The 24,529-nt window shown below is 38.5% G+C and overlaps 1 protein-coding gene across 1 annotated transcript in view; it reads right to left on the bottom strand.

The window, feature by feature from the left end:
* The window catches only part of LOC140237207 (F-BAR domain only protein 2-like), a 132,985-nt gene that overhangs the window by 98,908 nt on the left and 9,548 nt on the right, over window positions 1-24,529 (bottom strand). Inside the window, exon 2 of the mRNA XM_072317152.1 lies at window positions 18,991-19,082. Within this exon, the coding sequence (XP_072173253.1) occupies window positions 18,991-19,082 (92 nt within the window). The remainder of the gene's footprint in view (window positions 1-18,990; window positions 19,083-24,529) is intronic.

Raw genomic sequence — 24,529 nt, forward strand, 5'->3', positions numbered from 1 at the left:
TGCACTGTGTTATATGCATATTTTTGATTCATCTGAATCTATCTTCATCCATAGCTGGAGGAAAACCATCTGTGGCGAGTCGTGAAATAGAAGGCTGACAAAATGCATATGAAATGCCTGCCGATGATAAAATCACATGGAATTACAGATAAACAAGACACAACTGACATTTGCAGACCCATGGCTATCAAGACTGTACACTATATTAATGTTGATATAACAATGCTAACTACCAGCGGGGGGGTTCCAAGAAGTTTCTATTTCAAGCGAATCCCTCTGGCCCCGGTGCAAGTACTTCCAGCTGTATGATGGGACATCTAAAGATACGCTGCAATGCAGTTATTACGATGAGCAACAGGCTCGTTTTATACGATGCCGATGATCATGATTGCAAACTGTCACATTCAGTTTAGTTTCTAGTCTGCCCAAGATGGAAAAACTTTCAAGACAGGAGTCTGAATAGAAGAAAAGAAAAGAAAAGAAAAGAACGGGGCAGAGAACTGACGCAACCAGAGAATGCAACAGACGTCAGCCAACTCTGATCGATGGCGGCCCGATTAATGAAGTCTGCCCGCTCTTTCCTTTCCCCTGCCTCAGCAGTCCTTGTGTGTCTGTGTGTATACATCAATACTCTTTTCCAAAAGATGCAGACAAAGTACCGTACATCCAAACCGAACAAAACAAAAAAGAAAAGAAAAAGACTACTAACTCTGCCACATACAATTTCATGATTTCTTGCTCTCAAGACTGATGTCACTCCACCTCGATAATCCACAGAGACTTTTCAACACAGATTTTAAGGATCCCAAAACCATTCTAGAGCAAACACAAATGAGAACAAAAGTGTTTAAAAGGTTCACCAAAACAAACACGAGATGAAGAAAATATTCACTAAACAAACCAAGAAGATACCCCACCAACTCTTACAAATTCTGCAGAGTCCCAAACCCATGACTCCCTGCTCCTGTTCATGTACATAATCTGGTACTCCATCCCTGAACATTCAACAAGAATTTTGGGCACAGAGTTTGGTGGAACCAAAATTATTCCCATATATGCTCATAGTAAAACACAGCAGACCATCCTGTACATTTCAGCTCACTGCTGATCACTACAGCGCTGCACAGCCCCAGAACTGCTCCATTCAAAATTTATGTCCAATTAGGGCTTGTACATTGTATACGTAATTTGCCGATAACTGACGTGCCATACATAATGTACACGGAGCGGCACTATACGAGTGCCTAAAGCAGGACCCCAAAATTCAAAACCAGCAGCAGCACATGCCATGGCTATTAATATATATAACAAATGAAAGAAAAGAACTGATTCTCTACATTTTTTTCCTCACTCAAGAAACTCCCCATCCCAACCACATCCATTGCACATACCGTACATAATCCCCTGTATGTGAACAAGTGAATCCTCTGACTGAATGCCCGAGACCCGTTCACACATAACACCGACTACTCCTAGTATCTGCAGTTCTCGCTTGTTGTGGTGGATGACAGTATGCACCCTTTAAAATGAAATGCCATTCCACATTTTAATACCTACAATTGTAACTGAATAAAGCGAAATTGAACATTCATAATGGTCAAATTTTCAATTAGATGAAATATTTATGAAATCTTTGTAAAATAAATGTTTTTCAGTAAAAACTGTGATTTAGGTATTAGTAAAATGTGCTCAGAAGATAGAGTGACGATGTCACACTCTCATCTGCACCCAAGTCTACACTAAATTCTGTTTGGAAAGATATTAGGGAGTTTTAGATTTTGATGCGTGGATGTTTGAGACGACGAGTGCGCTGGACGTTCTCCTCTCCCCTGCGTCGCATTGAAAAGTAGCTTTAGATTACGCTGGGACGCAACGTATGAAAAATGGCGCCTCCATATGATCTGTGCATGAAGTAGTTCTCTACGTTGCAAACTGAGCGGACGTAAAAATAGCCCAGTACGCGTAGTGAAAAACTCATGCGACGCAAGCTAAAAATAGATCGACTTGACGGACGTTTCTGCACATGCTCAGAACATGTTTTTTCCCTCTGAACGTCCGCGCGTCAAAATCTAAAGCTCCCTATTATTCATTTTGCGGTAAATCTTTCTTGAGTTTTAATGACTTAGATAAACAATGGGGATTTTCTTTAAATGGGGATTCATAAGTGCTATTATGTAGTTGAAACTAATAATGATTTTATGGCATAGTTTCCAATTGCATATATCAGTATAAAAGAAAATTGTGAGGTGGGGAAACCATCATATCATCAATTTGCATATCACATGACTTTAACAAATATCACTCTTTGTGAAACATAGCCTAAAACATTAAACTCTCAAATTACAAAACTTTCCTATTTCTTGTGCACTGATAATGAAACTTTCACCAAGTTAAACTGTTATAATTTACTCCTTCCTTTCATCAACATCAACTTGAAATCGGGGGTTAAGTGTCTTTTCCAGTATGCCTCCTACACATACAATGTACATGTATGTATACTACATCTGTCATCACTGGCATAGTTTATGGCCTGGGTGACATTCTTTTCTGTGACTTGGGCAAATATACAAGGCTTGGCCCACTTGGATCATGCAGTTGGACTAGAATATAAAATAAAAAGACCCAAAGACCCATATGCTAGCATTCAATAAGGCTGATTCCTCCATTCTAACAACAAGCGAATAGACACACGTATGCAACACATGGGAATGGTAATAAATGCATGGGCTACGGATGTCCACTTTGAATTAAAAACACACACAAACACACATCGTTTTGAACTGACAAAGCACAACACATTTGCACTGCACTGTTCTTATTAAACACAGATAACCCTATGCAGCAGTCTACACTTAATTACTCCCGCGAGGTTAGTATACAGCCCTCCATCCCACTGCGACGGGGTTGTAAATTCATCGCGGCGAACTGTTGACGCTGCGTGCAAAAATGACTGTACACGGCCTTTAGAGTGATGGCAATTAATGAAGACAGAAAAAAGCTCTCCCAGTCATCAGCGTATTGGGGAATTAACTCTGCAATGGCGAGCTCATGTTGATGAATGTGTACTCACTACAGTGGTACAACGTACAACGTACATAATTGTTTTAATCTTAATGCAATGACATTCTAATACAGCATGTTACTAAAAATGTCCACACCTTACTCGATCATTTCAGGGTGATGACAAGGGTTATTAGCTACATTTTGGCATCCTGCTGAATTTCGTGCATTCAATGCCTGATTTGTCATTAGAATGTCTGTAAATCTGTCTACCTGTCTGTCAGTATAGATAATGTATATTGCACTGTACTATACTCTAGATAAGAACTTCCTACAGGAGTGTAGACACCTATGGACAATGTTCTATGTGCGGTTTGTTGCAGCGCAATTATGTCTCGAGGAGCACGTACCTCCAAGTGTGTGTGTACTTTGACTGGGTGACTTTGTGGTTACAGATGTATCTCATGTATTACACTGTATGTGTACATGTATGTGGTTGTTCTTTTGCAATAAATCATCTCAATAACAGTACACATTTGTCTTTACAGCATGTTTTATAAACAAAACAAGAATAATGACAAACAACTACAGTAGCTAGTATATATCATTGTGACTTACATGTAACACACACACACACACACACATACATACACATGTATACAAATACATTATCACTGCATATTAAAAAATATGTAGAGTTTCATTGGAGCCATGCATCTATGATTAGTAAAAAATAATAATAATGATAATAAATCTTTTTAAAAAAATCATCATTTATCAGGCTTTTTAAGAAGACATCTCTCTAATTCCAGACATGGAATAGCCTAAAGCCTTCATCATAGTAATGTGCATGGTACATTTCTGGAGCACCTGAAATTAAGACTACAGGTTGGTCGTGCTGCAAGTTCTCTGCTATGTCGTTCTCTGCCGTTTTACCTTGTCAACTCCCAGCGCACGTGTGTCTGGTGACTCACAGTGTTACTCATGGAAATTTCATGCAAGGATGATTGCTTTCTGGCATTACGATAAAAAAAAAAGAAGATCACTTTCTCAGAGATGCCCATAAATGTTGCACAGAGCATGTAACGAGGAACCATGAACTGGTTAGTCCATTTGGGGTCATTATGATAATATAGTGATGGACAGAGTACCGCACAACATAGAATGTATTACACAAGTCTGGCTTGAATTTGCAATATCCTTTACACCATGCTGTATCAACACAGCCATGAATACTTCATAAAATACTGCATATTTATATGCAAACTGTGGAAGCTCTAGCTGGTGTTTGGTTGATTTTATATACCAATGCGGGTACTGTGAATACAGAATGTGAGTGATGTTTGAAAAAAAAACAACAACAACCTAATTTTGTGCCACTATGAAGTTATGAATTTTCAAATTTTGGTCAAAACTGTGTGTCCTCATCCACAATGCAAGATATTAGGAAGGTAATAAGAATATATGTGATGTCATAGTAGGGAATCAATTTAGAAAGAATACAATGGTCTATGAGGAGAAAATTCCACATATTTTTTTTTTCAAGCATAATAAAAAGAACACATGACATACAGTGTGTAGTTGTATCTCTTTCAGAAAGCGGGCAGAATGATATTACCTTTAACCTACATTGTATATGTCAGTAAATAATAAGAGGGAATGTGCTTTACACACACACACACACACACACACAAATGATATGTTACTGAATTTTCTTTGTTGTTTATCTCTTCCACTTTGGACTGTAACTGCTATAGGCTGGTTGAAACCAACGATGCCATTAGATAGGGCTTCAGTTATATATAAAGCTTCGACTCGTGACACAAAAATGGGATCGTTGTGACTCCAATTCAGGCCTTTAACGCACACACACAATACGCCCACTACATACTATGTGATACAATGTAGCTTGCAGAGGAGTGTATTCACTGAGTAGCTCCGAGAAACTCTGCTGATATCTAGTATACTACGACGACGATGCTAGGCTCCCCTTTTATGAAGTGTACAGGTTTGATACACCGTAAGAGGCACACTTCATGTACATGAAGGCTCACCTTGAATATTCAGGTCTCATTTGTTCTTCCCAATTACCCTACAGTCTGTGAGCATGTACAAGACTAGTATACTCTGTCTGTTCATCCTCTCTATCTTTCCCTAATTCTCTTCTCTTCCTTAACCTATCTACTTTAGAAACATATATAGCTACCTTTTAACCTTATTGTACTGTGAGAAATTTACATTTTTCTGCTTCAGTCTATCAACCTACACATACCTGTAAAGGCAAGGTATTTGTGTGCATCTGTCCATCTGTACGGCTATCTATAATAGATACGTATCTTTCCATTTCTGTGTCTATCTCATACTTTATCTGTTACAATATGTTTAAAGTGCGTGCATATACCGTATGTATGAATATATGCACAGACATGATATACGCTTGTATATAATGTAAACATACAATGCACAGTGTATACACAGTACATGCCTGCAACACTTACCTCTCTCTCACACATACACACATCCACACGGTATACAAATCTTATGTTTTTAGATTGCCTTCATCTCAAAGTTTCCTGAGGCAAAAAATCATGATCTTAAATGCGTAGATTTATGAGACATTTTCGGGTGATAGATAAGCACAACCATGTTTTCAATTGAGTTTAGAAACGCCGATTTGAAATGCCATTCAATGGACGATTTAAACGCACTTGAGATTACGATTGTCTTTTGCGCATGCCAAAGTACACCTATTTCATGCTAATTTATAACCATGGTAACAAATATTGTACCATGGTCTAAGTTTAAACTACCTTCATGATTTCGGGCCACTGTATTTTTGAAATGTGGTTATAACTCTGAGCTGCCAAAGTCAATTTAAAACTGTTTCTAGTTGCAGAAAAAAAAAGCATGAGCAATTTGTGTTTTCTACCCAATGGTTGTGTGTAAATGATGAAGGCATGTTTGGTGGTATGCAGTTGACCTCTACTTCCCAGGTCGAACAGCGCAAAGTAGCTGCGCAGTGACAAATAACACTCGAATCGCGATTACGATGGTTAGATGAATGCGGCACCCTGAGAATTGCATTTCAAATCATGTTCGTAAACACCATTTGACCCCGCTCTCTAAAGTTACGATAAACGCAGCTTAATTTGTACTTTGGCCACGAATATGATCTACAATTGTAAAAACTTGCCATCTAATATATCTCAACCATGCAATAAAGACCCACCCCTCTTTATATCTCTCCGTATACACATCATAAAAATCATTTCTTTTATGTGTCACACATTTTCCTCCTCTCCCTCTCCCATTTTTCATTCCATTTCAAAAGACACACATCCTCAGCTGACAGTCCACAGGTTTAGCCTCTGTCTTCCAGACCCCTGAGTTCATCCTTGTAGATATTTTGATTATGTATTTATAACAGCTATTCAAGTTATTGGATACTAGATGTGTAAATATTTAGAAGGGCATAAAGGCATGTTACAGACAGTTTTATGAGATCAAAATCCAGGCACAATTTTAATACCTACATATACATCACCAACAAACAGTCTCTAATAATCGTCTGCATGGTGTTCGTGCTCTTAATTGGATAATATGTATACTGTATATGCAGAATATCTTGCAAAGTTCTTATTTTTGTGAATTTCATGACTCAGGTGCTATTTGCAAATTTAAAAACATGCAAAAAAAAAAAATATTTAGACTGATCCCGACATGTATGTGATGTGCAGGCATGCATTCCTCCATTCAGTAATGTGCTCCACAATCACAAATTTAACCACTCCTAAAATTATTAGTGGAAAATTGAGCAAAGAAAATGGGATTCCATCAGGATTTGAACCCAAGACCTCCAGATTGCTAGCCCGGTGCTCTACTGACTAGCTATAGAAAGCCCTAGACCCCATTTACAGTGCGAGGCTCGGCCACGGCCGAGCCGCGGCCGAGCCCAGCCCCGCTTCAGTGTAAACGTGCTAAAGGCCAAATGCGAGGCCAAAATTGGCCTCGCATTTGGCCTCGCTCTGGAGGTGGTCTCGGCCGCGGCCGAGCCGCAGCCGAGCCCAGCCTCTTCTTGGTGTAAACGCAAACTGGGCCAAATGCGCGGCCAATTTTAGTCTGCCTTCCAGACCCTCTGCCCGTACTATTTCGCTATTCACGATATTAACCCCCTCAACGTGGAAAACTAGTATAGTTTAAGGTGGTTTTGTCCTGCAAAGGATTTTTCCTTCGGCAAAGGCCTTTGCCCGAACGGCGACTTTGTCGCCACGGAATCCAGTTGGCAAAGGGTCTGAAAACCAGACTATACCAAATTGCGTTTGTTTACAAGCAGAGCGCCACTACGACAAAATATTGAAAGGTTTGAATTAAAAGCGCGGCCGAGCCCAGCAGTGTAAACGGACAAAATTGCGAGGCTCGGCCGTGGCCGAGCCCGGCCCCGCACTGTAACGGGGTCCTAGTTCAGTGTTCATCCCAGAAACCCTTAATTCTCAATGCTCGAATGGTCAGAAGCTATAGCAGTGTGTTATAGTGTGACACAAACAACACACACACACACACTTAAACCTGGCATAAACCCTATTAAAGGATAATTCAACTTGGGCATTAGTCAGGAAGTCCCGATTCACAAAAAATTTGACTTAGCAAGCTGTTAAAATATTTGCAGTATGCAGTAGGCCCTATTCTTTGCATATTTTCCAAAGTTTTCAAGAGACTAAGAGTTTACATAATATGATTTTTGAAGAATTTGTACAAGAGCAAATTTGTTCTCGATGTGCTGTGCTCGTGTGCTGCTGGCCCTCTATTTGGCAGCATTGTTTCTAACTATCTGAATATAAATACATAGCTAAAAAGACCCTATTTACACATCTGTATTGACACAAGACACTTGTATGTAAATCTTGCAGGCTAACCTAAATAATCACCTAATATAATGAATCAAAGTTCAAGTGTGAAAGATACCACTCTGCTGGAAGCGATCAATTCACTCTATACTAGCATTTACACTGATGTGGTGTATAACTGGGATCCAAATCTCGAGATCTGCATTGCAATCCATACCTTTAAATTTTTGCTTAATTGAGATTATAACCAGTACACTGATACACCTCATGATGGCCTTTACTTTGTTGGTAGAAGAAGAAGAAGAAGAAGAAGAAGAAGAAGAAGAAGAAGAAGAAGAAGAAGAAGAAGAAGAAGAAGAAGAAGAAGAAGAAGAAGAAGAAGAAGAAGAAAAAGGAGGTAATATGCTAAGGCTGTCTGAAAAGAAAGACTAACATCCAAAGCACCTTATACATCACCAGTTCACGGGGTATGGTCGTCAGACAGACAAGACACACCACACTGCGCCCTCCTAATGCATCTAAAACCCCGCTTGACTTCCATTCAGATCACTCACAGGTTGTTTTCTCCCGTTTCCTAAGTAGACAAGAAGCCACTTTTATCCTTTTTTTTCCCCAAACCAAGCTACAACTATTCCTCATGCATGCATCGCATGCTACCTTCCTTTCAATGATGTTGGGTGTTTTTTTTTTCTTTAGTAACTGTCTCACCAATGTATTTGTGCATGCACTGCCTCACCAGGAGAAATTTTGCAAAACAACATTCTGCTTTCCATCGATACACTGTGCAAGGCATGTACACATACAATGTATCACATCATGGCTGATATATTGCAGTCTGTGAGAGAAAATAGATCCACTCTGTGCAGGTTTCATTGTAATACCCTAAATTTTGTTCCCCTGCTAGAGTGAGTGCTACTACAATGCAGATGTGAAATTCCCTCCAAGAAATTGAACTCAATACTTCTCATGTCTGGTACGACGAGATGGTTTCACCTCCACAGATAACTGAGGGGACTGACAGACTTTAAATCCAATTCATTTTGGTTTTGAGACATTGAAAAAAACAATCATCTTTGCATTTTTACATGGGGACGAAATGCTACATGTGAAGACACAACCTTTGTCCACCATTTCCTACACGGTGCATATATTCAATCCTCTCTTGTATACTAAATACATTTCTCCTCTCCGGGGGATGTAAACATCCTTCTTCTTTGTTCTCTGAAGTGGGAACCACCCATCAAAATTACGGTTATAAATATCAAACAAGAGTGAAAGAAAATACACCCACTTGCATCATATACCTGTTTCAGGTATCGAAGAAGGCACATTACACAAGCTTTCACCAGGTGAATCAATTAACAGTCTTACATCCTCTTTTTAAAGATCAGATGTCCATCAGGATCTAGCTCCACAACACTGATGTATTACAGGAACCAAACCACAGCTCAGGTAGTAAAGCAACAATGCAGCAGGCATGTTCACACATAAAATGTACACTATGGAGTGAGGTCTTCTGTAAGAGTGGATATTTTCACGCGACTAATTTTTTGCGCTTGGCCAGACGAAAAGAGTTTCGCGTGTTTTTAATTCCGCGGAATCAAGACATCAACCACTGGAACATACAGCATGCAAAAATATTCGCGTGCTTTTATTTTTGCGCTTGTTTCTGGTTGCGCGAAATGCGCAAAAATTTCAACACCGCGAAAATTTCCACTTTTACAGTACTTGTAGACTCTGGAGCTTTAACATGCATTCAAAATAGCGGTGAGAAATGGTATAAATGTGAGAGCCCTTTTCGTCAGTCTGAACACAGATTTACACACACCTCTAAACCCTCTACTTTTTGACCAGAGTAAGCTCGTATGTACAGTAGCTGGTTGCAACAAGAGATAATATTCATAAGCCCAAACTGAGAAAAGTAGGCCTACATCTTACAAATCTACATCTGATCCTTTGTAACTGTGTGTACTCAAGAGAACACCATCATCTTCTGTGTTGACATACAATGTATCGTGGGACTTAAAAAAAAAAATCAATATCCTATTTAATAACCTGACATTACTCATTCAGCAGTCATGGGAGGAGGGGGGAGACATTGCACATATTTGTGAATAAATACACTACTGTACTTCAGTCTGTTTATTCCTATAGGCTTTCATGCCACTTACAAAGTAATTCAGTTTCCCCATTCAGGCAATATGTTAAACCTTGGGCCTACTCTCATTTCTCAGTATACCTGTACCAGTGTGAACAAGCCTTCACATTCTAAGGAATGATACATGATTGGCAATGTCAACTCCATTTCCCTGCCAACATAAATACGACATGCCATCATATTTTGTACCAAAGCTCCACTCTGACCTACATGCAGCACCAGCCAGGAATTTCACCTTGTAAGTTGTAGCCAAGGACTGGGGACCCACTTCACAAATGGCATGTTTATTCCTGATGAAATGGGGGGATCAAAGGTCTGGGACAATTTTGTACAGCCCTGGCTGAATTTTGCCAGCGCTATGCTTTATAAGAGCAATCTTGTGACAAAAAAACAAGCTCTGTAAGTATGGCATGTCAATGCTGTGTACGGTATACTTGGTAACAAATTATTTTATGTATAAATATTTGATACTGCATGTAAACAGATTTTTTTTCTTAGCAGAGATCACATTTCAAAGCACATTAAAAACATAATCACAATATTCAAGGACAAAATATGTACAATGAGTAGGTGGGAAGAAATAGGCTCATAAATCATAAATTGTATGGTTTTAAATTTGTGCAATATATACTTCTTTTCACAGAAAGGGGCTATGGAAAGGGTGAAGGGGGAGAGAAGAAGGAAAGGAGGAATATTGGGATTGAGACCTTACAGTCTGAATATGGGATTCTCTAAATTCATAGCATTACAAAGGAATTTGCATTTTCAAATATTCCATGTCTTTCATATTCTTGAAATAGAGCCAAAGCATGCTTTCACATTTTTCATTGGTATGAAATGTTTTCATCTTCAAGGTACATGTACAGTCACTGGACAATTCCTCCAAAATTGAAGGGAATAGAAGAAAGCATATTTACAACAATAGAGGTAGAGCGCTGTACGCAAAAATTCTTACAACTGAAATGTCACTACACAAATGCCACTTCCAAATGCCAACTTCAAGTCAAATTGCACAAAAACTGAGCGAGGTAACAAACTACAGGAAATGACATACAACTTGTACTGTACCCATGAGCATCATAATATTAATACCATTCAAGAAAAGTAAAAGAAAAAGGGCCACTAAAGATGTGTGTGTGTGTGTGTGTGTGTGTGCATGTATGTGTGTGTATGTGTGTGTGTGTTGTGAACTAATGCACCTTCCTTTTCACACTGCTATTATGCTGATTCTATGTATTTGTGTCATAAAAAATTACATTACCACTCACACCAAAGATAACAAGGAAAAGTAGAAATTACGCGGTGCGTAACATATGTCCCCGCCGGAAGTAGCATTTTGTAACAAAATGTGCAATATAGGTCAAAAAATCAAGGTCAAAGGTCAAAGAAGTCAAAGGTCAAAATTCTGTGTAGAAGTTTTGAAGCCCTCACCTAGTGCCATCACATAAAGCAAACGGAATCGAAATCGGGTTAGAAATGGCGAAGGAGTAGCATTTTGTAGCCAATGTACAATATGGGTCAAAAATCAAGGTCAAAGGTCAAAGAAGACAAAGGTCAAAATTCTGTGTATAAGTTTTGAAGCCCTCACCTAGTGCTATCACATAAAGCAAACGGAATCGAAATCGGGTTAGAAATGGCGAAGGAGTAGCATTCTGTAGCAAAATGCACAATATAGGTCAAAAATCAAGGTCAAAGGTCATAGAAGTCAAAGGTCAAAATTCTGTGTAGAAGTTTTGAAGCCCTCAACTAGTGCCATCATATAAAGCAAACAGAATTGAAATCGGGTTAAAAATGGCGAAGGAGTAGCATTTCGTAGCAAAATGTGCAATATAGGTCAAAAATCAAGGTCAAAGGTCAAAGAAGTCAAAGGTCAAAATTCTGTGTAGAAGTTTTGAAGCCCTCACCTAGTGCCATCACATAAAGCAAACGGAATCGAAATCGGGTTAGAAATGGCGAAGGAGTAGCATTTTGTAGCAAAAATGTACAATATAGGTCAAAAAATCAAGGTCAAAGGTCAAAGAAGTCAAAGGTCAAAATTCTGTGTAGAAGTTTTGAAGCCCTCACCTAGTGCCATCACATAAAGCAAACGGAATCGAAATCGGGTTAGAAATGGCGAAGGAGTAGCATTTTGTAGCAAAATGTACAATATAGGTCAAAGGTCAAGGTCAAAGGTCACGACTGAAATTCTGTGTAGAAGTTTCAAAGCTCCCATGTAGTGCTATCATATAAAGCAAACAGAATCAAAATTGGCTCATAAATGACAGAGAAGTAGCAAATTGAAGATTTTGATCACACACGGACGCACACACGGACACACGGACGGACGGACGGACACACGGACGGACGGACGGACGGACGGACGGACGGACGGACGGACGGACACACGGACACACACACGTACGGAGCCCGTTTCATAGTCCCCTGCTCGAACTCGTTCGGCGGGGACAACAAAGTGCATTTACTGTCAAGCAATATTTCATTGGTTCACAGGGTTCTCATATCACTGCTTTCATTTCACAAGGACAAATCCTGGTGAATAAGTTCTACAATAAGTTCTACAATTACATTTTTTTTTTTTTACTTGGAAGCCAGAATATTAACTGTTTAATGGTCTGATAGAGTACATTCACATTGTAAATGATATGGTGATACCACAGTGATTTGTTGGCAACATTCTGATTGGCAAAATATCACAGTACCCGGTACAGTGGACTCCTGTTATAACGATGTCCTCGGGACTGGTACAGTAGTTTTCTTTCGTTATATCGCAATTTCATTGTAACCGAACAAATTAACAATAAAAATACGTAGAGCTGATAATGTTGCTGCCTGAATTTTTATTCCGTTGTAACCGACATTTTGTTATTTAACCATGTTCGTTATAATGGGAGTGTACTGTACAAAGGATACCAATTCAGCTGGTACTGCTCTTGTTCACAAAAAAACACAATATTTCTGGCCTGAAAATACACTGTACACTTCTCTGGGGAAAGCACTGTATATGTACATACTGTACACTACATACACTATCTCCTACGTTGAGAAGACAAAGAATTCTGTATGGTCACGTGAGAAAAACACCACTGTCTGAAGGGTGGTAGGACTAATTCATGACAAGATTCACACTCAATTATCACATGCGTAATTCGCGCGAACTTTGAATTACTACCCTAAATACCACCATATTTTGCAAATGATTTCATGAAGCATTTGCGTTCACATCACAAATACCAAACGAAATACTTCAGTATTTCAAATACGGCGGTATTTACTGTATGTGTGAACGACCCTACAATGTATAGGCCTACACAATTATGGCATAGTTGTACATACTGTATACAGTATCATGACTCCCTTCCTACAATACAAGAAAGAAGACGTCCTCAGAATACTGTAAACACTGCTGTCACTGATCTGCAAACACAAACTCACGTTCACAGATGCTTCAGTCAACATCCATCTGTTGACTATGCGAGGCTCCAGTATAAAGTGCACAGACTTTTGGCTTTCCTTTTACGATTCTTGGCGTATCATTGAGCAGTAGGAAGTATGCAACAGTACAAGATGGGAAGAGGGCTTATAAATGTACAGACAAGCTTGATCACTGTTGCCTGTTTGATACTACAGTGGCGATAAACCATGCAACATCACAATGGATGAGAACAAATTGTTGATGATTACAAATTTTCTAGATCACGTATCAGTGCTAAAAATCATCATCTTCCATTATTCCATGAACATAAAGCCAAGGTACATTTCTTTATCTTTCTCCTAACCCATATCCAATAATGTTTCAAAAATAAGATTCAGGTCCATTTAATAATCATTATATCTTTAAGGTCAGTCCTTGCAGAAACACATGACAGCATCAAAGTTGTCATAGAAGGGCATGAGATGCAATGCTCTCATAAGATCAATTGCATCAGGTCAGTATAAAAGAGAGTACATTTTACCCAATTAACCAGAGCACCCATTACATTGCTGAAAAAGAAAAATCCATATCACACTAGAACATATATTCATTCAACTCATACCCATGTAATTTAGGGAGTTCATCAAAAACATCATCAACTGGTCCATCATGCAGGAGACTACCAGCTATGTGGAGTTCGCTTGTGTCCATGGCTCTGGGGTCAAATGTGTGCCCATGTTGTCTTTCAATGTATTCCCCTGGGCCCCATTTCACGGGAACAGCTGGTCCTTCAAACTAACACTGTTGATTATAACATGTCTGCATAATTTACACGAAGGATTTCACGATGCGAAAATCGGTTTTAATTCCTACCATTAACACACGGCAAAAGAATATTATACTCGACTGGAAATGAAGCGTTTTGAATCTCTAAATTTAACTACAACCACAGCATGACCCCAGGTGCCCAAGTATGTCCACTTGGTTTAGAGAGATGCATTATGGGATTTCTTTTTTTAAATGATAATTTCTTTGTTTGCCATTTACACATACAGCACAGGGCAAATTCTGTACTTTAAGAAAAAAAGAAAAATTCAAACTAAGCTAGAATGTTTTTTTTTTTTGTGATGCATATCATGATAGTTAATGATTTTCCTGTGTCCACACACAAAAATTATAAGTTTTTGAATCATCTTGAAATTTTCAAAAACTGCTAATTTCGTGTGAGTGTGAGTGTGTGTGTGTGTGTGTGTGTGTGTGAATAGGAACAATCGAGACAGCTGTCAATGCTTACCAATAATTGACAGTCAACTGTACGTGGGTATCCCTACCACCTCCATGATTGGCCCCAATGGCCCCCTTTCACTGTGGTCATTCTACAGGAGGCCAGACATTCAAAAATATCATCAAGTGCATTGATACTACATGTACAGGTATTTTTGTTTGATTAAAAATGCATGCAAGATTCTGCTAGTCTCCTGCCAGAGACAGTCCTGAATTCTTGCTGACCCCTTCCGAAACACGCCCCTTTGTAATACAGGTCAAAAGTCACAAATGGCCCTGTTTACACAGAGCTAGTGGGAGCTTGGTGGTTTACTCTACATGTATTACTGTATGATCTGAAATATGTGTGATGGTTTCATTTTCACAATTCAAATTTTGTCAACTGCGTTTGAATCGTGAAAATATGAATGCACTAATATAAAAACACCATAAAAAAACAACATTATGAAAAAATATAATTCAAAAGAAAATAAAAAAATCAAGCTACAGTGTGTGGACCTACAGGTGCAACTAGTTCTGTAGGTCCAGCACACTGTGTGGGCCATGATAGCACAGTAGCAGTACAATCTGTAGCATACAACTGTAACAACACATTAGTATGAGTAAACATTACTTTGAATGCAGACCAAAATATCTGGTTATGTACAAAATGTACAGGGAATCACAGAGTGAAAACATTCAGCAACCCACTAGTATGGTCACTTTATACTTGTATATTTTGATAATTACTCTTATCTATTTCATGAATGGTGAAGTTACGATTATCCCCGCGTTCACATTGGTCCCCGCGACGCGGGGAAAGTCCCGAGCTGTGGGACTTTCTCCTCAAAACCATAATGTGAACGCTCGCTGGGACTTGTCCCCTCGTCCCCGCGAAGCAAGTCGGGTACGGGGACAAGATTTGGAGGGGAGAGTGACCTTGGGGCAAAATTGATAGCGTCCAGCTGTGGTCATCAAATGTGCGCATGCGCTATGCCTGGATTCAAGTGGCAGAGCTCGCTCCAAGCCCCAAAATGCCCCCACAGCTAGGGGACAGATGAGATACCAATGTGAACGGTCAGTCGTAAAAAAGATAAGATCTCTTGTGGCTGTCCCCGCGTCGCGGGGACCAATGTGAACGCGGGGTATGAGATCCTCACAACCTCAAAATCAAAGATGTGTGAAAAAGAGGCAATTTGCAAAAAAAAATATTACATGCGAAAATTTCAGTTCATGAAACAGTACAACTGTACATCTATAGGGTTTTCAGAATCTGGTTGAAACAGGTTAATCATGGGTAACTGGAACAAGGCTAATCCCAGAGCTTGGCATCAACACAAAAATCATTCCTGTGTGAATAACACTCAGCACACAATAGCCAGTTTGTAATTGTAGTTGATAGTTGATGGGAAAACATGTATTTCTGCCAATTATAGCCTCAGTTTCAGACACTGTATAATTTACAATCTCCCATTTACGAAATAATCTTCAAGGGAAATTCTGGACCATTTAAAACTTAGTTTGATAAGAATACTGAGTAAAATATTTGAAGTGTAACAGAGAAAATTTGATCAAAATTGGATCTACAGATAGTATCATTAAGGACATTATGAAATTGTAAAGTCTTGCTAATTTTCATAAAACATTTCTTGAACAGTCAGTATCAATATGCAAGTAGTGAGTTGATGATGTCATTGCCTCACAACTTGCCAAATACATCGTAGCTTGTACACAAAATCTTGACTATTCCTATTTTTTTTTCCTTTTTTTAATGCAACGCAATGCCCCAGCCTCAAATCTTAATTATATCTAACTGATCATTATTTTGAAGTTATTCAGCCAGGAATAACATCATGTTTTATACTTTAATATCAGAAAAAAAATTTTTTCATCAGGTTTTTGTAACAAATTAATAATGGAAAATTTTCAGGAGTCGACATTGTCACCTCACTCATTTGCATACTGACATGAACTGTTCAAGACCTGTTTTGCAAAAATTTGTACACTGAACACTTCCATAACTTCTCTATCTACAATGTAACTTCTATCTGATTTTGATCACCTTCTTACTGTTGTGCTTTATATAAAATTACACTTTTTCATTTCAGACACACTTTAGACTGGCTCAAAATTCCCTTTTAACGACATTGGGGGTCTCAAAGAATGTCTCTGAGGTTTGCTCTGAAAGGGGTACGTGAAATGTACAATCTGACAGAAGAGTTACTCGGGTAACATGCGTGATCATTGTCTTACCTAATATCCATAGTATACCTGATTAGGACTTTATCTAATACAGTATTTAAAATATAATTCACAAAATTGTGTTTAACTACAAAACTCTATAGCTCTATTTTCATTTGTCCGTCTTTGACGGAACTTTTAATTTTCTGTACGATTCACTTCATGAGTCTACTACCAAAGTCACCTTGATCAAGAAAAAAAAAGTTTCCCTGGCTTAACCAAAAAGAAAAGATAATTTTGAAGAAAAAAAACAAAACAACAACAGTGTTACTGAATCCTTAGATCCATAGAAATGCCCATCACAACAACTCACATGCAAACTGAGAACCACAGAGCATATAAAAGCAACATATCCTAACTTCCATGTTTTTCCTCTTTGTTTTGTTTTGTTTTGGTGGGGTTTTTTTTTTCTAATGTTTTCACATTGCAGCTCTGTGTCTCCATTTGGGAAAAAAGAAAAAGAAAAATCTCCTTGACGGCAGACGTCATACGATTTGCAAATCTGCACTATTTCGATGTCAATGCAAAGGGATCCAACGGTGAGATTTGATTCGACGGATGGCACAAGTACTCTAGGGAGCTAGAGAAGGACGCCACTGAATCGTTCGAAAAAAATGCCTTTTTTTTTTCATGACGTCGGATAGAGCTCTCTTCAAAACCACACAATAAAATGGGGATCTGGACACATCTCGAGATTCGCATTCATCATAAATACATTCAGATGGAGACTGACGTGGGGATGTGGACACATATCAAAAATGATGCGTCAAAGTGGATGTTATTGGAATGTGATAAAAACTGTTCATTTCAATCTGTATCCTTGCAAAGAGATATTTATACTTTGCAAGTTTGAAGGGCACAGAGTGGAATGATGTGAGTTAAAGGTAAAGTTTTGGTTGAGATGGTGGATTCAGATTTTAGCTTTTTTGCAAGATTATTTGAAACCACTTCTGCAGTATTAAAGAGCGTACAATTCAAAGAGGAATTCATGGTTTATTTGATGAAAATTGGTTTTGAAATGACTGAAATATCCCACACAAAGATGTCCTAATAAAAGGTGGGTCCCACTTTTTTAAAGGATCTCTGTTTCACTTTGTTTTTGTTTTTGTTTTGTTATTTATATCAGAGCCATTTCAAAATGATTTCCATCAAATAAACTTTGAATTCCCCTTAGAATTGTTTGCTCTTTCCTATTAGAAGAGATTTTGCACTTTTACCTCACAAAAAGCTTGGTATCTGAATCCCGATCTCAACCAAAACTGATCAATCCCTCACAATAAAATGAAGACAGAGCAGAAATCTGCACGTGCTGGACTCCGAAGGGTTCTCCTGGAAGGGCCATTTCTCAAGTGCCCGCATCAGAGGCTGGATCCAAATCAGGACCATTTACCTTTTGATGCTACCAAACCATCTTACCATTGAAAGATACCCCAAGTTGGGCCAATTATGAATTGTGATCCTTTAAATCTTTAACACAGGATAATCTCTCTTTTAATCCCCTTCTCTCAATCTTTCTTGCTCATACACACACACACACACACACACACACACACACACACAAAATATACAAAAATATGCATTGATTTTTTTTTTCTCTTTCTCTTTCTGTCTTCATCATGAAGAGCCTGTGATGCTAAAAACCTAAAGACTAGCTTTTGTGAGATACATGTATGATGGTGTCCACTACATCAAAAGCAAAGACCCAATCTTTGGCCTGTAACCTGCAGTTCTTCTTAATGTGTGGGGTTTTTTATGAGCAAAGTGCCATTAAAGGAAGTAGCAGTCTTTTTTTTTTTTTTGCTTTTTTTGGGGGAAAACCATCCAATTTTCACTAAATACCATTTCTACATGGACCAAGGAATTTAAATGCACAGAGACTGTGAGATTGTAGTTTCAAATAAACAGGCTTTTAAAGTGAGAGATTGGTTGTACATCAATGGTTTAAAAAAATGTACCAATAAATAAGAAAATTTTAGTGCATGCAGGAGAATATCAAGTTAGACACCTTTTTCAAATGTGATTATAAAAAATTCAAAGAATGTCTGTCTTGGGGTTTCATATAGGGTTCTCACCTCTCCTTGAAGAATTCCGCCAGTTCTTTTGTCGACGTCTGCCCATGTTTCATATTATTGTACAGACACGCAAAGCCCTGGTTTTTCTCCCCCTGTGGAAAAAAACAAAACAAACAAACAAGAAGAAGAAACCATTAAACAAGTTATTTCTTGCTACAATCATTCAAATAAACACTCATCAAAGATCTATTCTCCTCCCTTGTTGCTTTGTCTCTCCATCTCCATCTTTCTTCCCTCTCTTTAGAGACTCCAACCCCAAGCACCTTCTGATCTGGAGATCCTCCCGCCTGAAACCCCTAGCAAACAGGAGACTCCAACTTGATGTGTGCTTCGCACATATCACAAGCAGCGAAGTTCCTTGCGGCTGGGGTCCAGGACCCTTCTGCGGGCCCTGGAAGCTCTATGGTTATAGATGCTCTCTCATGCTACCTAAGGCTTACTGTTCAACATACAATGACACTAAGTAAGAAATCATTTCAAGCGGGAGACACAGAGACAGGGCGGGAGAAATTAAATCTCAAGCGGGAGAACGGGAGATTTTGCAAACACGGGCTTTCAGTGGGAGATCTCCCGTCGAAAGCTGGAGAGTTGGAGTCTTTGTCTCTTTGTAATATTGCCAGTTTAGAAACTGAAACATGGTTGACCACCCGCCTTCAATAGAAACCCCGAGTCCCTTTCATACTGAAAGATATCTTGACCTACAGAAGGAAAAGAGCTGGTCTAGAAACAGCCAGCTGACCATGCATGTACAGTGTATATTCAATGACTGAGTGTCACTTTGGACTATGGACAGATTCTTATGAAACTTAAAATTAAAGGACAAGTCCACCTTCATAAACATAAGGATTGAGAGAATGTAGCAATATTAGTAGAACACATTGAAAGTTTGAGGAAAATCGGACAATCCATTCAAAAGTTATGAATTTTTTAAGTTTTTGTGCAGTAACCGCTGGATGAGAAGATTACTGCAGTGTATGATGTCACATGCGTACAACAATATAAGGAAAATATAAAGAGAATTTTACAAAATTTCATCTTTTGAAAAAGTACACATTCCCTTGACTCGTTACCGACATATATTATGGGCAATATTATTCTCCCTGCCTTTAGAAAGAGGCAAGTCAAGTGCCCTTCTATTATGTGAAAAAAGTGAAAATATGTTGAATTTTCTTTACATTTTCTTCATACTGTTATACGCATATGACATCACAAGCTGTAGTAGTCTCCTCATCAGCGGTACCAACACAAAAATTTTACAAATTCATAACTTTTGCATCGATTGTCCAATTTTCCTCAAACTTTCACTTATGTGTTCTACTAATATTGCTGCATTCTCTAATAATCCTTATGTTTATGAAGGTGAACTTGTCCTTTAATGTGTGAACTTGTTGAGTCTTAACCAGCCAGAATCCAGCACTGAAGACAGTTTGTGTGTCATATTCATATTTTGAATGTCAAATATTCTGCTTTATGCTTGCTGAACAACAACGATGTACAGATGTACTGTGTGTCTCATCCCTTCACGGAGATACCCATTTGTGCTATTAAAGGTATTAGCCCACATTTGTAAACCTGCAGCAATTGGTCTCATAGTTAGCATGGAGTTTGGGTATGATTGCAGTAACACCTGAGCAAAATTTTGTTCCAATTAGTCCATTACTTTCATAAAAATAAATGAAAATGCACCGTAATCCGTATGCATGCGTATAACGCTCGCTAGCTCCGGTCCACGTACGTGTTACACGTACAATGTACGTAGCTATAGCCCGCGCTCGTAATTCGATTTTGGGTCGGGTTGACCCGGTTTGAAAATTGATACTATTCAAACGATGATTTTCTCTCTTTTATCGAATGGTATAGACAAAGAGCGACAGGTGAGGTATGTTACTGTTATAACTTGTACTTGAAGTCATACTGGACATGTTTTATGCAGTTTTGATTTTCGTGGGTTTGCAAAAGTGGGCTAGTACCTTTAAAGGAGAGTAATAGTGTAAATTATGCACACTTCAGGGTAACATACTGTAAAACCAGCAATATTTGCATGCATGAAACTTTCACAAATTTCTCAAGGGGGCAATTCAAGATTCGAAAAAAGTTTTTGTCTCCACAATGCAATGAATTTGCGAAAGTTTAATGCCGCAAAAAAAAAAAAAAAAAGGCAGTCGGCTCCAATTCGTGAAAGTTTCATGATGCAAATGTTTCTGGTTTTATATGCTATATGGGAGGGGGGAGCATTCAAAAGCATAGCCTGGATGCCAGAATGGTTCACAGTCAATGTGCAACAACTAGCAGACAACTCCCCCAGGCGTGTGGCTATTCTGAGAGCTCTACGGCAGCACTGGTTTGCATTTGACCCACAAGCATGTTGCTATTCAACAGGTCGTGACTGTTTAGCTGTGATTTTGGTTGTTTTCTTTTTTCAATATTCTAAACCCACAATGCTTTCACCATGGATTAGTGATAGATTTACCACTCTCATAAAAATACCAAAAATACTCTTCATAATTTCATGGATCCATTTAACATGTATATGAAATATCTTTAGAACATGCCCTCTCCTCACAAAAATGTGAAATGACCATATTAAGTATTCTTACTTCAAGACTTACATGAAAAACTGTTTAGATAATAAAGAAATATTTTCCCCCTTGCAATACAATGATGGCATAACAAGAACCTCAAGTATTAAAGTTTACAGTACATTTTTCACACTTTTTTGTTAAGAAACAAATATAAGTTTGTGTTTTCTTTTTGAGTGTTGCCTAATCAGAAGTCCCACAATTCCTGATCATGAAAATTTCCGCACTTTTCTTTTTGTTATACAGGATTAGTGTAATGACAATAGATTGACATCAGATGATATGGCAAAAATACTGCGTTAAAGTATGCTTTCCCTGCCATCAGTAGTCATATTTGCGCATTATACATGGTGATGGCCTTCCTTTATTTCATCAGGACAAAAGAAATAATAACTCTGTGCCTATAAATTTTGACATTTTTTTTTTTAAAGATGGCAAATTCAAAGACTGTCGCTGACATTTACCTTGGAGCTTCTAGAGTTATCTGTAGATACAACAATCACTTTCTTGAAAGCATTTCTATGATCGAAATGAAACTATTCACATAATGTCTACATAGTTGTTCAACACTAATCTATGCTATAAAATACTATTCATTTGTTTGATGCTGTTCACATACAGACATGAAAGCAAAAAAAAAAAGCCTCTCTGTTTTTTAATAGTCACAGACCCCAAAGTGTTTTGTTCCATAAACGTAAAAACACCTGGCAACATAAATGTCTTTCAATAAGTCATACGTTACAAGGAGTTGCCGGCCTCAGATTCAGTTTTTTAGTTTTCTTTAGTTTTTTATCTATTTTTTTTTTTTTTTTTTAAAAGAGGGATACGGGCAATGACTTACTTTCCGTAATTGAAGATTTGCGACTTGAACTGAGGGACACGCCCACAGTGCGACTAATTGACAAGTTCCACGCTCGTTAGGACTCAATCACGAAGGCACGCATGGTGATTCCAAAGAGACATCTATTATTCTCAAAGTTTCTTTGACACGGATCACGCACACTAAAACCATACGAGAGACTCCCAATTGCATTTGCTTAGCAGGAGCGCATGTGACTTCCACACAGAAGTTAAGAGACACCACACTTAACATATCTACTGTACACTGGGCATGAACATACGTATGTACATTTTCCTCTCTCCTTTATCCTCCCATATGCAATATCCCTGTGTTTGTTATGAAAAAAAAAAATCACAGAGAAATTGCATATTGACATCTCTTTTCCAATCGTATTATACATACTGTACCTCATCATTTTTTTTTTTCTTTTCTGTCTGCATACAGATATCACTGCAAAGGCAACTATGATGGCATTAAGGGTTTACAGTGCCCTTTACACCCTCTTGTACTGAACCAACACGAACCAAGTCATGCTTACTTTTTTTAATCTTGTTACTGATCTACAGTACCTAGGGTTTTGTTTTTTTTTTTTGGGGGGGGGATGTCTGATTTTTTTGTTGTGTACAAATGGAGATATAAAAACTCCATCTTTAATGGCGACTGTGTGCTCAAGACTTTTCTAAACTTGCAGACCTCTGATTACCCAAACTGCCTTCCAAGTGGAAGAAAAAATGCACATCTCTTTGAAAAGTCAAATAGTGGACAGCAAATATGGTGGGAAACGAAAACTGACACAACACAACCACATATAATGTGCACTGAGAAAAGCACACTAACACAAACTCTCAACATCGTGTGGAAAGTGTTGGAGGATGTCATCTGAGGGATGCACAAAGCTCACAGGCCTGTTGCCTAATGGTGGAAATTGAATGTCGACTATTAGGAGCTGGGCTGACAGTAACTTGATCAAATGAGCTCAGAGAGTGTGTCTAGACTTCAGGGGATGGAGTGAATTAGCTCGGTGACATTTTGAATTGACAGACCCGCAGTATACATACATGTACATAACACTGGCGCTTTGCATGTATTTTTTAAGGGAGAACCATACAAACTCGGAAGCATCACAAAAGTGTACTATAGAGTGATGCAACGATCACCCTTCCCCCATCCCACGTCACACACGCAAACACACACACACAAACACACACAGAAAAGACTAGTCAAATGATAGTCTGACTTCTAATTGCAAACTTAAGCCCCGTTTCCACTGCAGTCTTCCCATGTCCAACCCCCTCCCCCTCCCCCCCCCCCCAAAAAAAAAGAAAAAAAGACCAAAACAAGGCCACATTATGTTGCACAAAATATGGGATAACATTCCTTATCAAAACATGGGGTAAGATATAAAATACCATTTATATGCACAATACTTTCTTGTGTGTGAGTGTGATACACCGTGTATGTGTGTATACGAAAGCAGTTTTCTCCATCACCATACTATGGTCACGAGTGTGCCCCTTTTTTGATTTTGCTATAAAGGATACACTTATTCAGTGATTCATGCTTGTAATAATGCCAACTTTCTAAATGGATTTTTGGTTAAAAATATCCTTTAATATCAACGGATCCCTGTGCAAACCATGAAACTGCAGACCAAGGCTACACTGTTTCCATCCAATGAAACAGGGAAAATCCCAGCAGATACAGCTGTAGACAACATTGAGAATTTGACTGATCACAAAGCAGGACATTTTTTTTTTTTTTAAGATAATGGATACTTAATTGAGATAATGTAAAATTTGTACTCTCCTAACTGTTACACTCAGTGTGTTTTAGTGTGTTTTAGTGTATTTTTGTGTGTTCCCTAATGAGCAAGACTTTGGGTTGAGTGCTGCGACTCTTGAATGACAATGCACGACCTCCGCAGGTTCTCCTGCATTTGTGCAAGACAGTCTAACATGAGTTTTACCTTGTGTTTGTGTTTGTGTTTGTGTCTGTGTTTTGTACTTTGTTTCGCAACCATTCTAGGGAGGGTAGACATGACACAACTGCCAAAAGGTTACCATTTTTGCTCAGTATTAATAAGAATGGGGTGTCGGCTTTCGCTCCTGCTGGTGACGCT

Source organism: Diadema setosum, chromosome 13 (assembly GCF_964275005.1).
Source record: "Diadema setosum chromosome 13, eeDiaSeto1, whole genome shotgun sequence".
Classification (NCBI taxonomy): Eukaryota; Metazoa; Echinodermata; class Echinoidea; order Diadematoida; family Diadematidae; genus Diadema; species Diadema setosum.